Source organism: Larimichthys crocea, chromosome V (genome assembly GCF_000972845.2).
Source record: "Larimichthys crocea isolate SSNF chromosome V, L_crocea_2.0, whole genome shotgun sequence".
NCBI classification, from domain to species: Eukaryota; Metazoa; Chordata; class Actinopteri; family Sciaenidae; genus Larimichthys; species Larimichthys crocea.
In genome coordinates, this window is record NC_040015.1 from 2,081,511 (window position 1) to 2,108,705 (window position 27,195).

Consider the following 27,195-nt stretch of genomic DNA (forward strand, 5'->3'; position numbering starts at 1 on the left):
ACATTGACAAGACAAAAAGTGCCTTCAGTTAGCGTTTGTCATGCTAACGTCGGCATGCCCACAGTGATAATGATAACGTGCTGATGATTTATCAAGTATGTTCAGTGCTGTAGTGTGCTATTAGACATTTGACAATTAAACAGAGATTCCAGAAGATTGCCAAAGGTTATTGCACTTCTTCTTTTGGGAAACATACATTTTACCAATTTTTACTAAATTTAATGGCACTCCAGTCAGTAGCAGTTGTGATATTTCGGTTGTGACCAAAGTATTGGACCTGCTGAACAACACTGTAGTCCTACAGCCATGCTGTAATCAAAGAAACCCTGTTTTAATTTAGATGGGTTTTTTTTACCTGCAAATGAACAAATCTGTCATTAGCTGGACTTGGTCAGTTGACTGTTTTATTTAAATTGGAATTTTATATTCTAACCCAGTATTTCTCCCCCTCTGCCACAGGACTTCTCTACACTAGAATATGCAATAAAGGAACCAGCTGCATCATCATATTCATCATCACTGTCACCATATACGGTAGATTCCACCTGACGTGGCCTCCTCCCCCGGCGTGGACCCTCACCCTTTACCAATGCTTCAGCTCCAGGAGGTGGGCTCCACTAAAGCCTCAGAGAGGCCGAGGTCCCCGGGACTCCTGCCCGCCGTGTACAGCCCTCCTCTGGGCATGGACAGCCACACTGTCTGCATCCCCTCTCCGTACATGGACAGCAGCCACGAATACAACCACAGCCATGGACCTCTGACCTTTTACAGCCCATCTGTGCTGAGCTATAGCAGGCCACCCATCACCGACAGCCCATCATCTCTGTGCCCCTCCCTTAGCCCATCAGCTTTTTGGCCGTCCCACAACCATCCCACCATGCCCTCACTGACTCTGCACTGCCCTGAGCCTATTGTCTACAATGAACCCAGCCCACACGCACCCTGGCTTGAGTCCAAAGCCCACAGCATTGATGCTAGCAGGTAGGTCTACTGACACTGACCCATGGGTGGAAACAGTATCAAGAATAAAAGGTGTTTTGTGATTCAATAAAGCGCAATGCAAACAATAAATGCAATTCACTTATACACCACTGTGGTAAATATGGACAATTGTACATTGTAATTGTGTATTATGATCAAACACTTGCGAGTCAGCAACTTCGTTAACAACCAAACATCAAGCAAGCTCAACAACACAAGACATAGCAAATTGCCATTAGTTATGTCTATAGAAGCTGCTGAGCCACTTGCCTGGCTCCTGTTCTGGCATGACACCAGCACTGTTCAATGTTCCCCACTGTCCTTGACCTGTAAAGATCCTCCTTGTGGTGGTCCAAAGCTACTGTACTACTAGCGTAAACACCAGCCCCATGTAGTATGGCTAATGCTGCATTCACTTTGATTCAGGCAGAGAGGTAGTTTTGGTACGATTGTCCGTTATCTCTGTTGACCTCCTTATAAACACTGGCCATTGAGCTGATGGGTCCCAAGACTGATGTCTATTTTAAAAAACTTTAAAGGCCATGATTTCTTTCCCACAAATTCACAAGAACCTGTGGGGACCATGTTAAACACTTTTCAGCTAAGATGACTGGATAAAAGGGCACAGAATCCAGTGAAATCATTGGAGCTGAGAGGTGCAATGAATAGATTGGCGGTTGTGTTTGCTTCAGCTGTTAAAAGCTTCATTAAAAAGTTCACTTTTACGCACTCATTCTGGTGGATGGACTTATTCTCACCAGATCAGTTGATTTAGGATTTCTCTCTTTCCCTGTGGTTGTTATCCGCACTTCTAGTTGACAGTCCCAATGGGCATTATGTGTCATTGATGAACACTGTGATGTTTTCTGATGCAATTTTCCAGCTGACTGAAATACAATTGTTGAGATGTTTTCAGCATCAGGAGTATCCGTAGGAAGACTAATGACAGCTGAATGACGGGCTAAAATTCCAAATGTCAAGTTGTCCCTTTTTCACAGTTTATGTTTCTTCCAACAGCTCCATCATTGGCTCTAACAAGTCTCTGGTGAAGAGATCAGAGGAAGGAGTGGAAGACATGAACTCCTCCTTGTGTTCCTCTGCAATAGGGAAAGCTGACATGCACTTCTGCGCCGTGTGCCACGACTACGCCTCGGGGTACCACTACGGTGTGTGGTCCTGCGAGGGGTGCAAGGCTTTTTTCAAGAGAAGTATCCAAGGTATGAACTCTGTCTTTTCTGTCCACATTTGCTCACCATTTAGTCCTACTGCTCATCTCATAGAAAAACAACAGTAGTTTGACTTTCCTTTCCTTTACCCTAGGACACAATGACTACATCTGCCCCGCCACAAATCAATGCACTATCGACAAGAACCGGCGCAAAAGCTGCCAAGCCTGCCGTCTGCGTAAATGCTACGAAGTGGGCATGATGAAGTGCGGTAGGTGCTCACCTTTTCTTATAGTTATGCTCCTTGACGTTTTGTCATCTTACAGCAGCACAAGGTTCAAGCACTGAAAGAGAAAAGGTAAAGAGTGTTACCTATGAGCTCACTGAAAGCACACAGCATCAGAATTAGTGAAATACCAATGTGTAACGATTCGTCAGGACTTTTGCTGAACTGATGTCATTTATTGTCTGCTTCTAAGATTACGTATTACATTTCAGCAGACTGAGACTCTTTTCCAGCATTAATAAAGGAATAGTTGGAGATTTTGGGACTTGTGCTTGAGAGTTGAGAAGATCCTTACCACTGTCATGTCTGTCTTGTTAAATAAGCTAAAGCCAGCTGCAGAATAGCATATCTTAGCATGAAGCAGCTAGCTTGGTTCTATCAAAAGGTAACAAAATGAACTTGCCATCACTGCTAGAGTCTGCTAATTAACATGTTTCCTCTTTGCCCTTCGGTTTTAATGCTAAGATAATCATCTCCTGCCTGAATCTTCACATTTAAAGGACATACTTTTACTTGCAACATTTTCATCCAACTCTTGTCAAGAAAGTGAACAAGCATATTTTCCAAAATGTATGTAACTATTCAAATAATGGTGGAGTGTCCACCAGTTTCATGGATCTCTTCCACAGAACTGGCCATTAAAAAACCCAAAGCTGTGCAAATGAGCTGTTGCAGTGGGGTTAAGTGAATAACTGGACGACAGTAGAGGAAAAACTCAAAAAATGTCAGATAAAAGTCTTCACGTTCATGTCAGTCAGACTGCTGATGTCCAGATTTGAATTTGAGATTCCACAAATTACTTTGTTCATTGTAGATTTGACTAGCTGATTCCAGATAGTGGCAATATACCCTTGAAAGCAACATTTTTGTCTGCAGGGATTTCCAGTGAAGATTTGATCCCACTGTTGAGGTGCCGACCTTGAGATTTCTGTATGGGAAGGCAATGTGGCCATTCAGTCTTTGTACAGTTTTCTGTGATTTTGGTCTAACCTCAGTTAGTTACACAGCAGCAGTGCTTGACCCAGGCTCTTCCACACTTATGCAAATGAGAAAAGAGTGTTGAACATGGTAAAGAAGGCCTTTGCTGTACTTAAGACACCTAAATCAGTGTCCAGAAAACCTGCTCAGAGGTACAGGGCCTGCTGCTTATAGTCAGAGTTTTTCTGGTACACCTTGTGGACTTATTTTGTTTTGAAGCTGCTTGTAGTCAATATTTTGTGCCGTCACATTTGTTTCATTTGAAACGTGTCATCTTACAAAGGGACATCACAGGTTTATTTGCTGTCTTTATACACCAGGCGTAAGGCGTGAACGCTGCAGCTATCGAGGAGCCCGACACCGCCGTGGTGGACTCCAGCCGCGGGATCCCACAGGCAGGGGTTTGGTCAGGGTCGGGCTGGGTTCTCGGGCCCAGCGGCATCTCCATCTGGAGGCTCCTCTCACCCCGCTCGCCCCCATCTTTCAGACGAAACACGTTCATCTGTCGGCCATGAGCCCAGAGGAGTTCATCTCCCGCATCATGGACGCAGAGCCTCCAGAGATCTACCTCATGGAGGACCTGAAGAAGCCCTTCACAGAGGCCAGCATGATGATGTCCCTCACCAACCTGGCAGACAAGGAACTGGTCTTCATGATCAGCTGGGCTAAAAAGATCCCTGGTAAGATCCAAACTGTCAGGTCTAGCAGGTCCAGAGCCCTTTCGAGCAAATCTAACGGGTGTCTTTTGTTCCTGTTTTTTGAAGATTAAATTTGACATATAGGCCCGAAAAACAACCACACACACAAAGGACTTATAGACATGCAAATGTGGAAAGATGGTGGAGTGATGGGCAGCCATGTAGACACTCCCTGGAAGCAGTTAGCGGTTTGGTACCTTGTTTAAGGGCATCTCAGCAGTGACCAGGAGGTGAATTAGCACCTCTTCAGATACCCATTAACACTCCATACTGTGGTCTGTGCTGGACTTGAACTGGCCACCCGGTTCCCAAAGCCAGCATGACATAAATCCCTAAAAAAAAATTCTAAACTTTTAGCTTTTTATTGTTTATTTTTTCTACTTGATGAATGATGTGACCCTTCTTTGTCTCCATACTCAAACCATCTGCATCTTTCTATTAATGCCATGTTTCCTGCTCATTCCTGTGACAGGAACCAATGTGTCTATGTTGCCTGTTATTTTGGTCATGGCCTTTAAGTTAGTCTTGGTACTTGACGAAGGAACTTTTAATTCCAGTTTACATGTCATCAAATGAAACTGGAAACATTCTGCATGGCAGAGTAAAAGAGCCATTTCAAGGTTAAGGTCAGGGTAAACATTTGGGTCACGTGCTCACTGGTGATGATTCTAGGTCAGTGCCTGTGAGCTGTGAGCCAGTGCAGTCAGGCCTGTTGAAAACCAGGGAAACAAGACTGAGGGTTATAAAGGTAAAAACAAACCTGAGGCTACAGTAAACACATCATCCAGCCATCGTTCAGTTGGGTGTCAGACATTGCATGTGGTGGTTAAATAATCAAACAAATGAGATAATGGCTGCACGGATAGACAGAGACACTCATAGAATGTGATCATTAACCTTTATATCTGAATTTATAGGCTGCAATTAGTCAATTTCTGCTTTCCCTGATGGACTGATTCTGGGCCATTTCCTCTCTCTTTTTACATGTTTCCCTCTTCTTTACTTCTTTCTTTGCCTCTCTTACCCTCTTCTCAGCCCAGCAGGTAACTTCCCAGGAAATGTGTTAATGTGAAGGGATCACAAAGACTCCATTCTCCCATTTTTTTTCTTTCTTCTATACTCTGATAGAAGTGAAAATAAGTGTGCATTGTCTGCTTCATAAAAGACAGACAGGTGAGCAAGGTGCTGTCAGGCAAAATACATAGCTGCTGTAGTTTTGTTTTTCTGTCTGTAACTAAGAATAGTTGACAAGCACCAAAAATTTAGTTTACAGTTTCAGTACATGATGGGATACTTATGTTTAGCCTAGTGCAAGCTCAGCTGGGTTTTGTTCATAGTTAGTAAAGTGTGCAAAGATAGGACTCCTGTGTGCAGGGTCTCAAAAGTTAGCTGTAATCAACCAGTAAACACAAATGAAATTAATATTGTTGTTATAATTCTTTTTCAGTCTTTATCAGTTCTTTCTTTATCAGTCTTTTTGCTAAGAAAAATAATCTATCTTATATGTGTCAAATGCCAAGTCAGGGGTCTTCAACCAGGGGTCCATGACCCCTTGGGGGTCCGCAGAGGTACTGCAGGGGGTCCGCCAATTTTTGTCATAATAATTGCCAATTTTGACCAAAATAATAGTGAATGTGAGGATAGAGATAATTAAGAAATTACAAACATGCATTTGCACTCCGATTGGATGAATCAGTGGACATTTACATTTTTTTAGATTAAAACTGATCAAACATGTTAGTCACAAAGGCTGCTGCTGCAGCATTGTGCGTATTTGAATTCTGTATCTGTCACATGACTGGTAGGGATGGGAATCAAAAACCGGTTCTTGTTGAGAACTGGTTCCGTGTGTTTCAGTTCCATGGAATCGTTTGGCAGTTTATCTAACGATTCTCTTATCGATTCCAGAAGTCACAAATTACGTCACGTAACTTACGCAAGTTTCGCACATGCTCAATCAGTAGTAAACAATGGCACCCACTCAGTTCAAACGTGGAAGTTAGCATTTTCTAACTTGTCCTCAGGAAGAAAAGACTTGGCATCTGCCTGCAGTACTAGTGTTGCTGGTAATTTTCTGAATTCATTCTGTGTCTTAACTTGCCTCAAATTGGTTTTGTGGTGTCTTGCGTAAAAAGTTGGTTTCCTGATGATATGATGGGTCTCTCTCTGTGTGGTACCTCCTCAGGCTTTGTAGAGCTGAGTCTAGCTGACCAGATCAACCTGCTGAAGTGCTGCTGGCTGGAGATCCTGATGTTGGGCCTGATGTGGAGGTCGGTGGATCATCCTGGAAAACTCATCTTCTCTCCAGACTTCAAACTCAACAGGTGAGCAGGCTTGGCAACTTTTTTCTACCTTACCCTGTCATCAACAGCACAATGCACTACAGCCCTAATTAGAAAAAAACGATTCATCCCCGATAAGCATGTAGTCAGTCTACACTGCTGTCATAAAAACACACAGAAAACCAGGTCATTTCAGTGAAATAGTGACTAATCGGGACAGCATTTTTTGAAATGGGTCCAGTATTAAGTAAGAGTGCTGTAACCGACAGATGACAAACTGTCTGCAACGTAATCCTTGTGGGCAATTTGTTCCCCATCAGTCTTCGTCCACTAAAAGTGTTAAATTTTAGTGGTCAAATTATTGTTATAATGGTCTGACAGCATCATAAAAAGCATCCTGACAGAGAGGGATCTATTTGTGAAAGAGTAAGATATTTAATGGTTTAACTAGAAACAGCAGTTTAGTCTGTGTTGAAAACCACCAGACTCCACTGACAAAACAGTAATTCTACCTCAAAACATCAACAGAAACAAAGTAAAACTCACCAAATCCACCAGCTCTGGTTTGGTTAAAATAAACTCTTAATTCACAGTGATCATATCGAGTGAGCAAAGGGATTTAGCACCAGAGAGGCAGCAGGAAGCCAAGTGTAGAGGGTGTAGAACATAGAATACTTTAGATACAACATTTGAAGCATGTAGTGAACATGTATGGCACTGCATCATGTTTTGTCAGACACCGTGCCACTGTTATGTTTGCTAACCTCATGTGTGGCTGTGGCTCAAAGTTGAAAGATCGGCCTGACATCGCTCACTGCAACATATCTGAATTTTAAAACAAAAAAATCCTGTCAATCAGATTTTTGTGTCTTTGGCTCTTCTGCAGTCACATTGATGGTAACATTGTCTTTTGCTAAATGGCTCTAAAGACTTTTTAATGTGGAACACCTGCAAGAAGTGTTGAATTCTATTAACAGAAGCTTAACTTTGAATAAGGCAAGGCAGAAATAAAAAGACACTCTTCTCACTCACTAATGATTCCATGTCAGAGACAGAGTAGCAGTATGTCAGAGGCACTTTGGTACTGGAAGTACCTCAAGTACTGTACTCAGGTAGAGTACTTCAGTAAAAGTAGGCCTATTGGTAGCACTTTTAAGAACTCATAAATATTCATAACAATATTTGTAACACTCATAAAACATTTTATAATGACTTAATGATGGTGTGGTATCAGAAAATGGACTGAAACTAATTATGCTGAAGCATTATCTGTGCATTATATGTGTGTCATAATGTGTTACACTCTAATCATTTTATCATGTATTATAATGTGTTTAGAGCAATTATAAAAACTATATTAATAATCATTACGCTTTATTTTATTATAACATGATTATAATACTTGATGATCAGTGCAAAAAATGTAAGTTTTATAATAAAATATATAAAAATGTATAATGTGTTATAAATATTAACAACGTTTAACAATAATCATGAGCACCTATAATTATACGTAGCTATAATGCGTTCTAAGAGATGAATGGATTCTAATGTATTATACTTCTTCTTCACTGCTGTTCAGAGGGAAATATTTGACTTTTTACTTGACTACAAATACTCTGTCAGCTGTAGTTACAAATCATTTTTAAGATTTAGATTTTTATGTAGAATACAATACATGAATGCATTAATAGTAATAATAATGTAATAATACACTGGATGAGATGTTTACTTTTGGTCCTTGAGTATTGAACTGAAATTCATTTTATATTTCAACATTGTTTCTTTGCTGCTTTTCTTAAATAAAGGGTCGTAACATTTGTTCCACTGCAGCAGGACATGTCTCAAACAAAGGTTTGATTTTCCCTTCACTCGAGTTAAACAAAGGCTGCAGCCTCTAACTGAGAGTTCATGGTACTTCTCTCTCAGCAGTTTTGGAGTCTTGTGTACAGCTGCCATATGTTTGCCACAACAGTGACGATTGTGTGTGATTGCACTTTAACCTCCCCACATTGTTACACTCCGACAGGTTGACATTACACCAGGCAGCTCAATCAGACCTTTAAACAGTAAAAAAGATATCGGCAACATTAACTGCAGATATAACTCTGGTTCTTCCAGACTGCCAGCTCATTTTCTTGCCAAAAGTCTTTTATCGCTCGCTGCTCCCTTCCATTCTGACCTTCAACTTTGGACAGACAACAGTTGGCTGTTTCTGGCACTTCACGTCACCCTTTGTATTCATGGTAAACAGGCTGTAATTAGGCTTTACCACATTACCAACACTTTGGATTTCCTGGCTGAACTGCAGTAAACTTATTCCTGTACTTATTCCTCTCCTGTACAAAATGCGTGTAAAAAGGTGTATAAAAGTGTGTGGTTAGGGGTTTTACGGCCTTAAAACATGTATAATAATTGTAAAACTTACTTTGCGGATTTCGTTTATTGCGGGTTATTTTTCGAACGTATCCCCCGCGATAAACGAGGGACCACTGTATATATATGTATGGTTCCCAGAGGATAAACCATATTAAAAGTAAAGAAGTTCATCTGTGTCTCATCCTCATGAAATATGCAGCACTAGAGGCTTGGAGGCGTCAAACGCAGGTTTTCCCGTTCATTTGAATGGGAATAGTGTGTTTCAACCTGTGGTAAAGGAGTTGAAACTGAATCTTTTCAGGGAACACAACCCAACATCACATCCCTCTGTTGGTTTAGAGAGAGAGAGAGCGCTATGGTCAAGCAACAAAAACAGTGAATGAGAGAGTACCCTTACAGAGAGGTACCCTTGATTTCTAGCTGCTTGCTAGTTCGTTCACAGTTTATCACAGAGACCTAGGGCAGATTAGGCTAAATGGGAGTAAATTCAAGCTGAAAAGCTAACATCTATGAAGTAGTATGTGGAGGACGGTCTTTCCCTGAAAGGTTGGCACTGTCAGGATGGGTTTGAGTTGGTCAGTGTCTGAACATGAACTCTACGTGAAGGAGATGAGTTGCACTGCGTGAGGCAAATGGTGGTCACACTGGTTTTCTGACCCCCCCAATGAAACAAAACTGAACATTTCAGAGTGGCCTTTTATTATGGCCAGCCTAAGGCACACCTGTGCAATATTCATGCTGTCCAATCAGCATCTTGATATGCCACACTGTGAGGTGGGATGGATTATCTTGGCAAAGGAGAAGTGCTCACTGTCACAGATTTACACAGATTTGTGAACAATATTTGAGAGAAATGCTTATTTTGTGTATATAGAAAATGTTCATCTCATGATGAGTAAGATTGGTTGTATTCGATCATTTTAATCTTATTGTCACCAAACCCCATGTGTTAGTGCACATCTCAATACTTTGTGGCTTCCTGCTGAAGACCTTTTGTTTCCCCTGCAGTCTTTATAGTGGGTTGAGTTCAGTGTTTGACCTTTCTTCCCTCACTGCCACGGAAACTATCGCTATAGGCTTAGGTTAACCTTGACGTGTTTTCATAACACAGCCTTATTTTTCTCTGTGGCTTGGTCCCCGTTAGCCTGTGGTAGCCCTTTCTCCTTGGACAGCTCATGAAAACATCCTGGATGCAAAATCTATCCACTTGGCTCAACAGGAGGCTCGAACAGAGGCAAAGAGCGGACTCATTTTCTCATGTACTCTCTCTAATCAACTCTTTCTGCCCTTCTAAATCTCTTCTCATTCCCTCTTGTCACATATTGTAAGCGTCTTCTTTCACTGGCACTGTTTCCCTTAATTAACCTGTTTTATTTTTTTACTCCCCCCTTCATGTTAAAGACTCAAAAGACAAAACAGTTGGAGTGTTTTGTTGGAGAGCTGCTGCAGTGTGAATTACCTTGTTGGAAGCTGTTTGCTGTGAGCATCACAAACCCAGAATTTTTGGAGTTAGAGGTGCAAAGTTTTGGAAGATAACGGGACCATAGTTCATGTTTTTGTAGCCAATCAACACTTTGAATATTGTTTTGGGAACAAATGTGAAGAATCTGAGGATGGCTCATCTCCAGTCTCCAGTTCACCGCATAAATTTGCATCAACAGTGGTAACGCCCGTGGTCGGATCCAGATATATCAAATGTCTGATATCACACCTGCCAACCAGGATGCTGTAGACGGTAGACAGGCTGTAGACAGTGGAGCGGGGTAGAGTTTAAAATGTCAGGATTTTAGAGACAGCACGATAACTGAACCTAGTTCTGGAGTTCTGAATTAACACCCGCATGGTAATTTATATTAACATGGAGTTCAGTTTAATAGAATTCAAATTTTAGAATAAATAAAAACTACTTCAGGGCAATAGTTTTTAACCTGTTCAAACACAAAAGGCTGGACAATAATAGAAGAATGAAATAATAAACTTTTTCAACCAAAAATGATCTGAACAAACATCGACAAACATATGTTTATACTTCTTTAATCCTCATTTTCTCATTAATATAGTTTATATATAGTTAATTAGTTTGTTTAGAGATTTATATCGTGTTATATTTTTTATATATGTTTTCTTTTTTCTTTATCTTATTATCTTCATATGAATTGTGCCTTTATTGTAACTTATGTTCTTACTGTTTGTTTCACCCAACGCGTTGTTCTCTGACATACGACCCATAAACCTGAACTGAAGTACTGAAAGGAAAATGTGCTGATAATATTAATATATTAGTTAAATCGGTGCCACAGACCAGCTGTGATGTATTTGATTGTAAACAAACTGCTGCAGTGTGTTATATAGAGACAGATTATATGATGGAGTCATGGATTAAAGTCATTTTCAGTCTTTTGAAAGAAGAGCTTCAGCTTCAGCTTCAGCTCCTGGCCTGTGGTCTTTGTTGCACTTGGTTGTTGTTTCCAGACCGCACAGTGGTTCCAGAGGTGCAGATGCATCACGCCTACCTGGACCCAGAACACTTCAGCTGAAGTCTTTCTTTCACTTCATGCGTCTGCCTCCTCTCCCCTCTCCTCCTCCTCTCCTACACTTGTTGTTCTTCCTCTCTTTTTGTCTCCCAGTCGTCACCTGCGACTCTCTTCTTTAGTGTGTCTTTGGTCTCTTTCCTCTCCCTCTTGTCTTTCTTCCACTCCTCTTTTCTTGTTCCCATCATGAGTTACATTCATGTCAGAGTGAAAGCACACGTTCTCTCTGTCTTCCGTTGATGATCCTTCTCTCTTCCTGTTTTTCTCCTCCTTTTGCCTTCTGTTCTTTTGATCCCCTCCCTCTGACTTCCTTCATTTTGTTTCACCCCCCCTCCTCTCTCTCTCTCTCTCTCTGTGTCTGCAGGGAGGAGGGACAGTGTGTGGAAGGCATCATGGAGATTTTCGACATGCTGCTGGCAGGCACCTCTCGCTTTCGTGAGCTGAAGCTTCAGAGGGAGGAGTACGTCTGCCTGAAGGCCATGATCCTCCTCAACTCCAGTGAGTTTTACTGACGCAGGCAAACCGCAGCCTTCGCTTCATTCCCTCTCAAACACATGAGTTGGTTTTGCAATGAGCGAGAGATCCTGTTTGATCCCGACCAATCAGTGGACCAGGGAGTGTTTTTGGTTCTTACATAACTGATAAGTTTGTCCCTCTGATTTGTTGTAGTTACTGAAATGATAATCTGGAACTAAGTGGGTCAATGACACATATCTGACCCACAGAACTGACCAGAGCACAAAACAACTTTTTTTTTAATCTAACAGTTCGAGTTCTTAGCTGTCTGACAGACAAGATGGACTTAAATAAATCATACATAAATCTTTGTTGTGTCTCTAATATATTTATCTCGGACTTTTTTGTCTGTGTGGTAATCTTTGAGATTTGATGCAAAGTTTCTGTGATAAGCTTTGTGCTTTGGGTGCAGACTGGAGTCACAACATGGCCTTATTATGTCAGCCATAACTCCTGAACTCTGAGGCAAAGGGGAAATTAATGACATTTCAAATTCTATCCAGTTTTTTTTTTTACTGATTTGTTGAAGTGAGGCAGAAAAAAGACGTTTATCTTTTTAAAGTTCCAGCAAATCATCAAAATCTGAATTTGATCAGATCAGTGTCCCGGGGCCTAATGTAGCATTTTTTCCTCAGTTTTCCAGAGGTCAGAAATTGTTACATTTTACACCAAATCTGTGTAACAAATGGGATCCACCCAACAACTGCTGCAACTAAGTGAATATTTGAACAAGCGCCTTCATAAACCACAGTGTTTATCATAAGAAAAAATTAATCTTTGGCTTCTCTGCTCTCAGATGACGTATGACACCTGTATGACTTCGTTATGAGGAGAGTGGATGTTTATTGTCTTACAGATCCAATTCAAAAACATCAAATGATATAGTTTTATAAAATAACTCATTTAGAGATTTGGTGGAGATCTACACTGTCTGGACTCTTTTCTAGTATTTCACTCATGGAAGTCATGCATGTAGAACGTGACAATGAAAGCCATTTGCAACCATTTTATAACCTTTCTAAGTACTGTACTCCGGGGTTACACTACACTGGTCTTTTGGATGTAATTTCACAAAAGACTTGCAGAGCTTTCAGCTTGTTTTGAAGACCATATTGGATGTTGTTACCAAGCGGCTTTTCGCGTTTTAACCTTTCCCAGCGGTCACCGTGTTCTCTCCCCTCTCACCCAGCACCGCCAGCAAATACACTGTACAGGTTTCACGAGGTGATCGACCTCTGTGCACGTCCTCGCAGAGCTTAACACACACACACACACACACACACACACACACACACACACACACACACACACACAGGGTCCTCTGCCAGACTCTCTGTTGACTCGGCTCCACTGCAGCTGGGGTGAAAAAAAGTGAACAAATTGTGAAAGAAGTCAAATTGAGTCTGAGAAGTCGAAAGAGAACAGGGAGGAATTTGATGATTTATCTATTCTGACAGATGGAATTTAGTGGCTCAACTGTTCTGTCTGTCTGATGGTGGGTGGACAGACTGATCTACGGTTACATCCGGAACGCCTGTCATGACGTCATCAGAGGTCTTTGATGGGCTGGTTATGCCAGATGTTAACTCCTGGTTACTGGTTAATTGAAGAAACAAAGCTTTTAGCGTATCATTGGAACACATTTTTGTTTTCATTCTCTTCACGTGCACGTGCTGTCATATAGCGTACATATGGTTACTATGACCTCAACAGTTTAAGAATATTCTGTTATCTGTTCATTTAAAGTCACACATGGCGCTAATTGTAGTGTTCCTTTTAGATAAATTTGCATCCACGACTGTTCTCACAGTGTCGATGAAAGTGAATAATAACTTGTGTATCTCCACTTTCTTGGCTCATGATTCACTGTTCCACCGAGATTCATAAAAATCACACCAGTATTTTTTCCATGCTCTCGCTGACAGACAAACCTTCTTGGCGGACGAAAGAAAGACAACATTTCAGCTCAGAAAACAGTCCTTTCCCCTGGTGAAGATGCTGATGTTGATGTGTTGGTTCGTCCAATACTGTCCAATACAGTAGAGTTGTTGTTGAGTTGTGTGTGTTACATAATACGATTTAGTTTGATCAGGTGTGTGTTAAAGGAAAGGTACAAGGTACATCCCTGAGTGTATATACACATATATATTTCATTTCTTTCTCATGATTTAAAATGCCAGATGTTGCTACATGCTCCTCAGAGATTAACCCCTTGTTTATGTTGCGGCTGCTACCGACTTTCCTTCAGTGTATAACTTTTGTTGTGGTTAAAGCATATGCTGAGCTAGGTGTGTGGTTCCCCTGTATCTGATTGGCTCGAACTGTACGATCCTGATTGAAGCTGCACCCTGTCCCTGACCCTCCAATCCACGTGGTGGACTAGCTTGGTAAAGTTTGGACAGCCTGACAGTCTCTCAGCCTCCTGACGTGTCTCCCGATGTGAATATTAATTACTGAATTAACTTGTTTGGCTAAGATTCTGTTTATCACAAGGTTTGACGGTGCTGTTTTTCCTGTGTTTTGGTTTGTTGAGTAAAAGTTAGGAAGTTTCTTGGTTGGTTTCTCGGTTTAGTACTCTTTTGCTTAGATATTTTTCTCTAGTTTGAACAATTCTGACAATAAATATCTGGTTTTACGTTGCTTCCTTGTCATTGAACTAGCTCGTAACATCGATATTGGCTCCATACTTTGCACATTAATAATTATTTATCATATCATAAAATAACAATCATAGTGAAATGTGTTATTAGTAGTCTGATGTAAAAATGCTAAATGTTGCCGTTCTGTGTGTCTCAGATCTGTGCACAAGCTCCCCTCAGACCGCCGAGGAGCTGGAGAGCAGGAACAAGCTGCTGCGTCTGCTGGACTCGGTGATCGATGCTCTGGTCTGGGCCATTTCCAAAATGGGCCTGACGACCCAGCAGCAGACTCTACGCCTGGGACACCTCACCATGCTGCTTTCCCACATCCGCCACGTCAGGTAGAGCCAGAGACGGCAGGAAACCATGAACTGTTGCAGCAAGGTCCAGAGAGGAGAATGGAAAAAACAGAAATACTGAGAGACATTTACACACTAGACAACTTTATTTCTGTCTACTTAATTAGTGGGACATTCTGCTTTCTGGTATATAGTGTATTATCTGTCGACACCTCCACGTCCTCCTCATGATAGTGGCATAAAGCTTTGTCGTCCATCTTTTCACAGTAACAAAGGCATGGACCACCTGTCCACCATGAAGAGGAAGAATGTGGTGCTGGTGTACGACCTCCTCCTGGAGATGTTAGACGCCAACACGTCCAGCGGTAGCAGCAGCAGTCAACCGTCGTCCTCGCCAAGCTCCGAGACTTACTCTGACCAGCACCAGTACCCGCAGCCTCCGTCTCACCTGCATCCAGGCTCAGACCAGACCATGGCTGACCACACCATTGTGCCTCCACACGACCCAGCTGAAGACCCGATCCTAGATGGACACCTGGATGGTCTGCCCCTCCAGTCCTCGCCACCGTTTCAGAGTTTAGTGGTGCCTCAGATGGATACCAATGAGTAAGTGAGAGCAGCGGAGAGAAGATGGGTCGCTCCAACAAAGATTATTTTCTAATCCTGATTAAATCATTGTTGCACCAACTCTGAATACTCTCAAATAAAGAAAGATTCACTTTAAAGCTACATTTAGTTTTTACTCTAAACCTGGATTCAATTTAAATTATGAACTCCAATTTAGGTCTTGATCCGGTATTAACTTAAAAGTCACACTTGAGGAGGTTTGACTTGTAAACACTGTTCATTTACTCATGTTAGTTTGGGTAAGTAGAGGTGATCCGGTAACTCACCTGGCAGAGCACACAGCCCGTGTACTGAGGCTACAGGTTTGATTCCATCCTGCAGTGCCTTGCTGCACGACATAAACTCAAACTTTAAACTTTAACTTTGGTTTACATCAATGAACATTACTGATGGATTTACACTTTACTGCCTGATAATCTAATCAGGATTTAGTCATTTTAAACCTGGTTTTGCTAAACTAAAACCAAAGGGCTGTTTTGAAGCTAAAAATGCGGCGTTGGCCACCACTATGTTGGATATACTGCTTCTTCTGCCTCCAATCAAAGTGTCCACGCTCTTAATTCTGCATAACTTTAATCTTTAATATCATTTGTACAGTTGAGTTGTATATAAATTCACTCTCAGTACAGTTGTCATGAACGGGGAAATTAGCTACAGAGACCAAAACCTTGTACCAGGCTGTAAACATGTTTATTTCTGCTGTGAAGTTGGACATTTGAACATGGGGACTTATGGAGACTGACTCACTTCTGGAGCCAGCCTTAAGTGGACGACAAGAGGAACTGCAGTTTTGGCACTTGTGCATTGGCTTCATTTCCAAGTCACATGGGTTGCCGCTTGGTTAGGACTCATTTTTGATGGTGCAACCCAGTCTCAAAGTAGTAATACCACCAATTTGTGCATTTTTCATGCTTTAACTGATTGCTAAAAAAGGACGGAAATGATCGCAGAAAGGAAGGAGGTAAAGAAAGGACGGATAGTTGAGAAAAGGCAGTAAGAGAAGAGGGAAAGACAAAAAGAAAGGGAATGTAGGAGGGAATTGCAACTATGGAAGGAAAGAAATAAGGTCAAGAGGAGGGGGGAGAAAAGCAAAGTAATAAGTAGCAAGGAAATAAATTAGGACATGGGTGTACATGGTGTACTCCTGTTAGGGAGGTTGGTATAAAGGGAAAAAAGGGAAGAAGATGGAGAGAGTAAAGTAAACCTGGAAGGGAGGAGGAAGGAATTGTCAAATTGGACCTTAACAACAGTACTTGAGTAAATGTACTTGTTTTCTTCCCCTCTGGTAAATAACTGTAATAACTTTCCTCACAGTTACATCCATCCGGAGCAGTGGTCCCTGGGCACAGGAGATGCAGCTCCATCAGTGGAACCAACAGACTACATCACCACCAATCAAGTCGTCATGGAAACTGCCTTAGTGACACAACCGTAAGAGACAAACTGAGACTGAACCTTAATGGATTTCCACCGCCCCAAAAGATCCCAAAAAAATAAACCAAACAAAAAAAAGCAAAAAAAAACAAAAACAAAGTGCAGTTCTGTTGTGAGGTGAAGTTTTTTTCTCTCGTTAAGATGTTTTTAGTCTTTGAAAAAAAAAACGTTTTTGATTGAATGTATATTTTCCATGTGAAATATTTCCTGTGAATGTGCACTACAGTAGATGTTCACAAGAACATCGCTGAACCTCTGCCTGTCAGTTTGAGCTCTCTTTTGATAAACAGTGTTTGTATGTCTTTTTTTGCACCTTGATGTAACATCCAGAACAATCTGCCACCTACAACCGTCCGCAGCCACCTACAGGAAGGTGCATGTGGTCAACAGTTACCATCATTTCCATAAGCGTTGGTAGACATAAAGCTAAACAGAAATATATGTAACAAAAAAAAAGGGCAGTGTTTTCTATCACACTGTGGTGTTTTTCTCCTTCACTACTACTGTGTACTTTGATGTTTTATTCAGTGCCTGTTCATCCAGGATTTTTCTACTCTCTTTGTACAGACTACAAGTGTCAGTGCAGTCGAGAAGCAGCAGACTGTGGCCTTTCTATCAAATGACTGTTAACAGCAGCTTTCTTCACTGTTCATGTGGTTCAACTAAGGCTGGATTTACACAATGTGATACGTGGCACAGATATGTTCTTGAACGCTCGGCACCAGCAAAACTAAAAGAAACAAATCATTGTCATGAGTTGATGACAGTTTTAGAGCTTAAAACTGAAAATGTAAAGTTATCATGTAAATATAATAACTTGCTATCTGTGTACATTCTGCCATATGTAAAAAATAAACATGCCAAAGCATATACTAAATGTTAGCATGTTTTAAAGAATTAAATTACTAGGCACCAGCAACAGAAAAAGACAAATCAAAATGAGTCATGAATAAAGTTCATGAATTAAGTCTTTCAATGGTAACGATAACATAATAATGCTAGCATAATACAATGCTTAACGTCACGTAAAGATTATTATTATTATTATTCTTCATTTTCGACTTTTGAGTGAGCTTAAAGTAAACTTTGAGTTGTCGCACGAAAACTAATGACTGACTAACGACTTTGCCTTAGCCATACTGAGAGACTAACCAAAAGTTATCATGCTAAGTACACAATACAAGTTACATGCTAAATGTTACCACACTAACATGTGCAGTGTAGTGATTTTGGCATTTTATCTCCAACATTTTGATAAAGAGAAATCTTTTTACCTGAACATCATTTGTTTTTTAAAACAGCCGGATTCTTTACACAAATATGATTTTATTAAACTCAGACTCACCGATCACCGATTTCCCTTTACATACTATTATTAGGTAAATCATACGTGATTTTTACAGATATACTACTTCTACTGCTAGTAAGCATTCTCTTTCTGTCAAAGAGCCTCAGTCTAGACAGCAGATAATAACAAATACATTTTCATATTTGGTCAATTTAGGTTCTTTTTGCTGTAATATGCATTTTCTGGAACACACAAAGTGCAGAACTGTTTTTGTTTTTTTCTTGTGTTTTGGACTTATTTGCTCTGGTGCTTCTGATTATAATGTTGTTAATCACTTTTCTCTTGGAACAGAACAGTTGGTTATTTGGTACCTTCCAAATTACTTTGTTTTGACCTTGCCAAACAAAATGAAACATTAAATCTTCAGAATCTTTGGATAAAGTGCTCTAAACGCATCATTTAAGTCATTTTTGGACGTCCACCTATGAGCTGTGCCACTTGCCAGTGTAAATTCAACTTTAGTGCCAGATTATCTCACCACTGTTGGTAGACAGATATATGTTCGTTCACTATCCTTTCTTTCCTAATGTCTGTGGCTTGTACATGCATGCGCACAAACGCATACACACATTCATCCAAATCTGACAGTTTGTGCTCAGCACACACATTCATATCTCCGATCTTGTTGAAGTTTTTGCCTGTCAAAGCAGGTTCTTTCTAACACAGCGATAAAGCAAACATGCAACCACAAATCATCATAATCAATCATAAACACAGTTTATTGTCAATCAGAAATGACAATCTGTACATCCCATAAATAATAAGTTTGCAAAATAAATCAAACTTCACACACGTTGTCGTTTGTTTCTGTTCTGCTGGCCTTTTGAGTGTAAGCAGGAAATTATGTACAAATTGGTATCAAACACTGAATTTCAAATCAAATCATATATTCTTTACATTAAGGATCAATAATATTAACAATGTAAATTACGTACATTTAATGATCTTTGATTGTGCATGTACACAGCTACATTCAGTGCCCAAAGGATCACTTACATTCATGTTGTATTCTAAGTCTGGCTTGTTAGATTCTGACACCAGTCGGACAAGTGCGCTGTGACTGAAGAGTATTTTAAAGCAGCATTCAGGTAAATCCAACATGTTCGTTACAGTGTAAAGCACAAACTGTGTATTTTAGTTCAGTCTTTGTTTTAACCGGCAGGGCTTCGCTCCATGGGGCTGACTCGGACACTGTTGGGAGTATTAGTTTAATTTTTTTAATATAAAGACCACACGGCTACAACATAAACGCTGAATGGCAGTATGGCAGTGTGATATGTGTTTGCTGTTGTCAATCTCCTAACAAGTTTGTGATTAATTCTAACGTGTAACGTGAACACACACTGAGAATCAACTCCTAACTCTGCAGCTGTACAGACCTATTTAGCCTCTTTAAGCTAACTGTTTTGGTTTTACAGCTTCACAGAGACCAGATGGTTGAAGCTCAGTGCTCAAACTGGAGTTAGTTAGCTACTAGCCAGTGAAGAAAGTGAAAAAACATCTAGCAGAAGAGACAGATCACATTTCTCTTTCTCTGCTGGACGTGTAGGAAGGCAGTTTTTATGCTATTAGCTTGTTGGCTAAAAGTACTCGATTAGTTATTGTTACCTCAGTGTGTTTAAATGCTTCCTTCCCCTAGTGGTCAATAATGGCATTATGCAGCTTTAATTTGAGGCTCTGTGCCTTTAAAAAATATATATTTTAGGTTGAGTGACCTGCTAAAATACTTAAAAATGACCTCCAAAACGTTGAGTGACCTGCTAAAATACTTAAAAATGACCTCCAAAACACTGGCCGTACAGTTTACATTATAGGAAAATATCTGTCTATTTTACCAAGCCAGCGTGACTTTGAAAGCCACAAATATACAATATATAAAATCATTTTAAATTCTCACCAGTGTTAAATTACTTTGATAGGTTTCAGAGCCACGCTCACGCACAAAAACAATAATTTACCTTCTTAGGAGTTTGCCCTTAAGTACAAAACTCACCAGTGATGCCACTAAAAGTACCTTATCTGATAAAGTTGTGGAGTTCTGTTGGCTACAGAAAGGCATGTCTGCAGATGAGTCACTGCCATCATTTAAAAAAACAAAAAACAAAAACAGTCATATCTTAAATACCTCTAAATCAAACAGCAGAAACAAAACAACACACTTATTTTCTGTACAAAATGTGCCGTTGACGAGTGGCTGTCTTCTAAGAAAAACAGTCAAAATAGCTGCAGTGGTAGAAATGGCTGGTGTACTTTGGTAATAACTGACCTTTATCCTTTAAATTAGAATCCCACGGGCCATAGTAAGAGTAGAAAAAATGAAAATATACTGCAGATATTAAAATAAATCTGGTTGTTTTTGCACCACGTGTTGCAGATGTTTGTTTGGGGACGTTAGATGGAAAATCTACATATAAAAATGACAAAACTTAAAAACAAACCACTAATATGGCTTCTCTCTTTTTTTTTTATAACCGTGGAGCTCCACAAACAATAAATACAGTTTTAAATACACCAATAAAATGTAGTCAAACACGCAAGGTCAGACATGAAGGGCAGCGCTGCTTCGCCTTTAAACGAAGGTTTCAGCCTCGAGTTTTTCAGTCCTCCAACTCAAGAGGCTGAACCTCACCGCTTGGATGTCGCGGCAGTTTTCATGTGGGCGGAGGGCCGTTGGTGTAACGCAGCATTGGGTAGAAGGAGCGGGCGAAGTTGTTGGATAGCGTACAGCTGTAATCCTCTTCAGACAGAGGCACCAGGCAGGCCAGAACCAGCAGCACCAAGAAGAGCAGGTGCAGGGGAAAGGCAGCTCGTAGAACCCGGTAGAAGAGAGGTCGACGTGCGGAAGAATCCCTCCTTTCCTCCCTAGACGTGGACACAAGTTAGAGGCTGTTCATTCATTTTGACTTTGCAGCAGAAGTTTCACAAAAACAATCTCGAGGATGAATGCAGGAAAGTTGACTTAAAGGCCAGGAAGACAACTGTGCAGTCATACTGAAGTATCACAAAAACTGTGAACTTTACCTTCTAGTTGCCGGTTGTCCAACGGTAGCTGCCTGTAGACCAACCTCCTCCTAAGGCAACAAACCAGTCAGACATGTTAATCACTGTGCTCTACGGATAAATAAGAGCAGTGCTGATTTCTACGTGTATAGAAAATGATTAAAGATAACAGGAGGCGCGACATTTTAAAGGGACAGTGTGTCACGTTTTATGTTGACGTCCAAGCAGTGCCAATGGTAAATGTAGTCAACTGAAGCCATAAATCCTCAGAGCGGCTATACTGACTGTGAAATATCTGTTCTTCCAGCACCGTCATGTGACACACACACAGCGATGTCGTTGGCGTGAAAGCTGTAAGGATGAAGCTTACGTGCAATGCATCCTGGTACATGTAGGCATTGCCAGAGTGACTAAGAGAGCAGGAGAACTCTTTCTCAGTCAGTATAGCTGCACAGAGGAATTTATCGCTACACTTAGCATCAACGCTGACTGAACGTCCACATAAAACGTGACACACTGTCCCTTTCAATGTTAGCATGTTGCTAATGTAACAAGCTGACTGTCACAATGTGACTTTTAATACTGTGGTGGAATATAAATGGATGCACTGCACTGACAAAATGAACCAGTGCAACTGCCTTCGACTTATGCAGCAGTCTTTAGTGTCAGCTAAATGACTTCATGTAAATGTTAACATTTACATGCAGAGATGTTGATTATTTTTGCTATGCGGTATTACTTTTAATTCGATAAACGATGTGAATTCTTTCTCCTCCGCTGTAAACTGTAAGTCTGACCAAAGGTAAGTGTTCAGGTGTACCTTGATGAGAGGAGAGCTGAGCGTTCCCAGACCGATGCTGTCCAGTTCAGAGCTGGTCGAGCAGGTTTCCTGAGACACAGACAGCAAACAGACAGAGCGTCAGGTACGACTGACTAAATCAGATAACTGAACGTCTCGTTTGTTTGTTTTCTGGGAATGTGGAACACCTGAGCTGACGTACGTGTCTCTCTTTGTTTGTTTGTGTTTCTCTCTGATGCGCACAGATACATATTTGAATAAATGGGTCAGATTGCAGCGATGACAGAAGTTTGATTCATATTGAACAAAAGAGGACTTTACAGACGCTGACTTGAGGTTTTCATATAGAAATGTCCATTTTACTTCTTTAGTTGATGTAGCAGGATATAAAACACAATTTATAAAACCCGGACTGTGTCTGTGAAAAACTAAAGTACTATGATTTTACAGGTCTGCAGTTTCCAAATGATTTTCTAATTATTTCTTGGATAGAGCTTTTTTGTAATTTGTAAATATTTGTGGGTAAAAAATTGTCATGTTTTTTGTACTGTACAATTATAGTCCTGGAAAATACAGAGTCACAGAATAAATTGTTACCGTCATTGTCAGGAGTTTTTATTAAATTATTAAACTTTCAGCATCTCCAAAGTTTAATAACTTGGAGATGCTGTCTCCAAAAGGTTAAATCAGGGTTTGTTTCCCTGTTAGTGCTTTTTATTACACAGCGCTACATTCAATATTAAAAATGAATTCATACAGCTTTTTAAGTAAGGTAGCTAAACAAAGACTCCAGACCGTGAACGCCTTTATGATCACTTAACTAAGAATAATGTTTTTCCTTTACCTGTCACTTTTATTCCAGCAGCTGTTCAGATTAATTCAATGTGTTCATGATTATTTCATGTGACACAACAGCCTTATGTTTAATTATGAGAAGCATCTGTTGATTGGAAACTGTTTCACACTGTGACAGCATACTCCCAAAAACATAACAAATCAAGGTTTTCCCAAACTTTAAGACTTTGCACAAACCCTGATTTGAAACTTCATCCGAGTAAATAAAGATATTATAAAAGAATTGTAGTGAAACACATAAACAATGATACAGATGTGATTTAGCTCAATAAAATGACATCATAATATGACATCAGGGCCTTGGTGCAGTTAAAGCAGACGCACCTGTAGTCTTCCCTGCAGCATGTGCAGGTCGGCGGCCGTCTGTCGCAGCAGCAGACGCAGCTTGTTGCAGATGACGTGAACCTTCTCCTTGGCCTCGATGCTGTCCTCTCCTGTGGCCTCCAGGAGGAGCTGAGAGGAGATCTCCTGCAGCGAGGAGACCTGTCGCTGACGGTAACGGAGCTCCTCCTGCAGAGTCTGGAGCCGGGGGGGAGGAGGAGGAGAAGGAGGGGAGGGCGACAGAGAGCACAGGAGTCAGTATACAGCCGGGCTGATGGACAGTACTTATAGTTCACTGACTGGTGATAATCTGTCCTGTGTGACAGCTTGGATCGGTATGTGGACTACAGTTCAGTCTAGACTAAAAGGGCTGTCCAGTAAATCAAAAGTAAGATTCAAGCACTTTCAAGGTACCTAAACCCAATGACTCATGGAGTTATGAATGAGTGAACACGCCGGGAGACAAAGAAACAAACAAATGATTGATTCTGTGTCGATGAAACACAGATTATGTTGAAAATGAAGCATTTTTCCAGGCGTACATCTGAATTCAAGCACTATTCTCACCTTGAAAACGGTTTTATCTTAGCAGTTTATATTCAAGACTTGTACGAACCATGTGAATTTAAAGAGGTTACATAATCCATAATAAAGACTACTTTTCCCATAACCCCCTTTGCCAGATGATGGAATATTCTGACAAACTCCCCCTAAAGTTCTCTCAGCTCAAAGTAACATGCTAGACAAAGCTTCACTGGTCTCACCGTCAGTGTGTCTCTGTGCTCGAGCAGGACGGAGCGCGACATCGATGGGTCGCTGACGTTCACGGTCTTGAGTTTGTTCTCGGCCTGGGCGAGCCACAACAGCAGGGAGTGTAGAGTCTCATGAAACTCCTGAAGAAGAAGAAGAAGAAGAAGAGGTCAGAGGTGCTGCTGGTGTCTATCATTACGTCATGAACGCGGCAGTGATCGTCTCTACGTCTAACCTGACACTGCATGAGTGCACAGTGCAGCCTCCTCTCCCAGCTCTCCAGGCCTCCGCAGGCCTGCGTCCAGCTCTGATTGGCCGAGACGAGGGCCTCCTGCAGCTCCCGCAGCTCAGCGCTGTCGCCCCGCAGGAAGTGATGGCTGCTCAGGTTGACGGAGATCATCAGACACTTGTAGCTGTTGAAGGCCTTCTGCATCTCCTGGAGGGAAGAGAGGAGCGTCAGCGTGGATGTGATGAAGTGTTTCTCTGCAGTGTAGATCTGTTCTACCCTCAGAGCATTTCTAGAAAACACTGAAGTTCTTCATCTCCTTCTTTCAGAGATGTTGTTGTCGTGTCTCACCTTCAGTTTCCTGATGTTGACTTCTATGTCTCGGATGCTGGTGGACGGCGCGATCCGCTGCAGCCTCTCTAGTTCTGGCAGCACCCTGCCCAACCAGGAAGTGACATCAGAGAGGTCGGAGTTCAGCTTCTGCCAATGCTCCAAATCCTGCTTGATGTCTGTGTCGCTGTTAAACTTTTGGGCTTGTAGCAGCTCCCAGCGCTCGATCACACCTGCAGAGACACAGATTATATATGATGAACGGTGTCTCTGTCATTCGTACGTCTGTTCTCACACTATGTAACTTTGGGCTCCGGGTCAGGAGAAGTACGTAACGCTTTACGGCACTAAGTCACACACCACCAACTATTTGACTGATTCTGGTGAAACTGGATCATATTTTATGGAGGAAATGTTTTCTGCTTTTCCCTCCGGCTGCTCTGCCTCAACTCAGTTTCCTGATGGACAGTGAAGTAAACTGCTGACAGCTGTAGCTGCTGTTAGCTCAGTGTGTTAGCTGGACTGCTCGATCTGTGAGCTCAGAGAACCGGGGGAGTGTTAGTGTTTGTACAGATGTTTTGGACCACCGGGAAGGAGAATAGGAGGTTTTCAGGGGAATGCTGAGCTGGTGTCGTGCCAGAACCGGAGCTGACTTTTAGTGTTCGGTGAGAGCTTGGTGAAATAAAAGGCTGAAAGACACAGCTGGGCTGACTGCTGTTGGACTAGTCAGTAATATCAGCTGCTGCTATGTCTGCTGTTGTTGACCTTGTTGATGTTTGGCTGTTAGCAAAGTTGTCGACTCGCTAGTTTTGATCCTAAGTAATGTAATCAGAACAAATACTCGAGTACAGCTGTCCATATTTACCACAGTGAGATTACACTCTGCAACTGGAGGAGACAAATCACGACAAATACAGATTCATATGAGATGTTAATTTTTGCATGTATTTATGATTTAGTGTTTATTCATTTGAAAGATGCTAAATGTCCCGTTTTAACATCAAATAAATGATTAGCACTGAACTTATGAGGCATTGAGTGAATACTGCAACAAACAAGGCGCTCACAGAGAAGACAAGCAGCCTCTGTGTGATGTTTTTACATCAGTGTGACAGAAGTCGACAGTAACTGACCTGACAGCTTCGACAGTTACTTAAAAGGCAAAATGATCGAGCAAAGCCAGCGTCCCCAATGTTTCTCTGTTATAAATTATAATGAAATATTTGACTGGTGGCCGAATAAATCAAGCCATTTGACATCTGGGAACTTTTTAGTGACAAACTTAATGATGACAACATGTTAGTTAGATTATAATCAGGTCCAGCACAGCTCTCACTGACCTGTGCTGGTCTGTTTGTCAGCCGTGCTGCTGGTCAGACCCGGATCCTCGGGCTCCTCCTCGTCATTCAGGATCAACTTGACCCTCTTCACGCTGTCGATGCTGCCGCTGCACTCTGACATGAGCTTAGCCTGAACACACACACACACACACACACACACACACACACACACACAAAACCTTAACATAAGATGGTCATCTTCAGAGAGAAACGGCTGTAAAGATGATGCTGTGTGTGTCCTTACGTAGCCCCGCTGGTGGAAGGGAGTGCTTGTGGCGTGCATGGGAGACGAGCTCAGACCTCGGATGATTTCTCGCGGGACTCGTTTCCTCTCTGGAGAGCCGGGCTGATGCCAGCTGGGTGGGTCGGTCACTGACTTCACTGAGAAGAGAGGTTTAAAGTTTTTAAGAGGTAATGGTAATAATGTAATAATTAAATCCTCCTGAATTTCACACAAACCATCTGACATGCATAAATGTCAAAAACATGCAAAAGCACAAATAAAAGTCAAAAACATCCACTGCAACATCATGCAAGTCTCGCGTTCTGTGTTTGATTTTAAAAGTTACAGTACAAATGAGCCAAAACGAGGTCTGTGAACTAGCTGAGGGATGGTGGGGGGTGGAGATGAAGGTGTGCTGGGTACGGCTTGATGGGTTTGGGGTTGCTAGGTGACGGGATATGACGGGCCTGTGCACACACACACAGTGAGGCAGCCGCATGCAGGAGGCAGAGTGCCTACCCGAGGACGCTTTCACCGCTCTGACAGTCGCTTTAACGAACGACTCTGAGCTCTCTGTGACCTTCACATCTGGAAGAGAGAGCGGAGGTCAAAGGATGAAGAGAGGATCGAAGAAGACTGATTTAAAGCAGTTGTTTTTTTAAGTGACTTCATAGTTTCTGTATATTTCATGTCACATTCAGCTGATAACAAGAGAAGAGAACAGCTGATCAACTGAACAATGAAGCCAAACAGTGAAACAATATCTGCAGGAAGTTTCCTGTCAATGTTTCCTCACAGATGAGTTTTTTCTGTCTGTTCTGTTTGTTTGTTCTTTATTTCAAATATTCTTCTTTTTGGGCAGATTCACTGTTTTCTCATTCTTTGGTTGTTTTATCTTCATTCCTTTCTAAAACAGGATGAGGCTGTTGATCAGAGAGTGGAGGCTCTGTGAGTACAGCTCGTGCTCAGGTCAGACTCTATGTGTAGTTTTTATAGGTTTTATCTCATTAATTACAAAGTGACAATATTTGACATTATTGTCGTTTTTCAAACATTTAAGGTTCAAATCAACTCGCAAACAGGAGCAGGTTGCTCCATCATCCATCAGCAGCTGTGTAGATGGAAGCAAATTCATGAACAGAAAACAAATGAACTGATAAGGAGTGAGGACATCAGATTATTATTTA

General features: G+C 41.4%; 2 protein-coding genes across 6 annotated transcripts in view; one reads left to right on the forward strand and one right to left on the reverse strand.

Moving 5' to 3' along the window:
- The window catches only part of esr2b (estrogen receptor 2b), a 33,837-nt gene extending 14,881 nt beyond the window's left edge, over window positions 1–18,956 (forward strand). Inside the window, 9 exon segments of one of the 2 annotated variants that reach the window (NM_001319934.1) lie at window positions 460–981; window positions 1,999–2,198; window positions 2,302–2,418; window positions 3,732–4,091; window positions 6,295–6,433; window positions 11,666–11,799; window positions 14,614–14,797; window positions 15,023–15,361; window positions 16,697–16,885. In NM_001319934.1, coding sequence (NP_001306863.1) covers window positions 551–981; window positions 1,999–2,198; window positions 2,302–2,418; window positions 3,732–4,091; window positions 6,295–6,433; window positions 11,666–11,799; window positions 14,614–14,797; window positions 15,023–15,361; window positions 16,697–16,817 — 2,025 coding nt within the window. In that variant the 5' untranslated portion in view covers window positions 460–550 and the 3' untranslated portion in view covers window positions 16,818–16,885. 2 annotated transcript variants of the gene reach the window in all.
- LOC104929860 (nesprin-2) overlaps window positions 18,865–27,195 on the reverse strand; it is a 74,715-nt gene continuing 66,384 nt past the window's right edge. For 2 of the 4 annotated variants that reach the window (XM_027278706.1, XM_027278702.1), the window contains 11 exons: window positions 26,528–26,596; window positions 26,030–26,166; window positions 25,786–25,915; window positions 24,467–24,678; window positions 24,125–24,325; window positions 23,904–24,032; window positions 23,143–23,337; window positions 21,985–22,053; window positions 21,186–21,235; window positions 19,922–21,026; window positions 18,865–19,879 (listed from right to left, as the gene is read on the reverse strand). In XM_027278706.1, coding sequence (XP_027134507.1) covers window positions 20,816–21,026; window positions 21,186–21,235; window positions 21,985–22,053; window positions 23,143–23,337; window positions 23,904–24,032; window positions 24,125–24,325; window positions 24,467–24,678; window positions 25,786–25,915; window positions 26,030–26,166; window positions 26,528–26,596 — 1,403 coding nt within the window. In that variant the 3' untranslated portion in view covers window positions 18,865–19,879; window positions 19,922–20,815. The other 2 variants (XM_027278703.1, XM_027278704.1) reach the window with 2 other exon arrangements.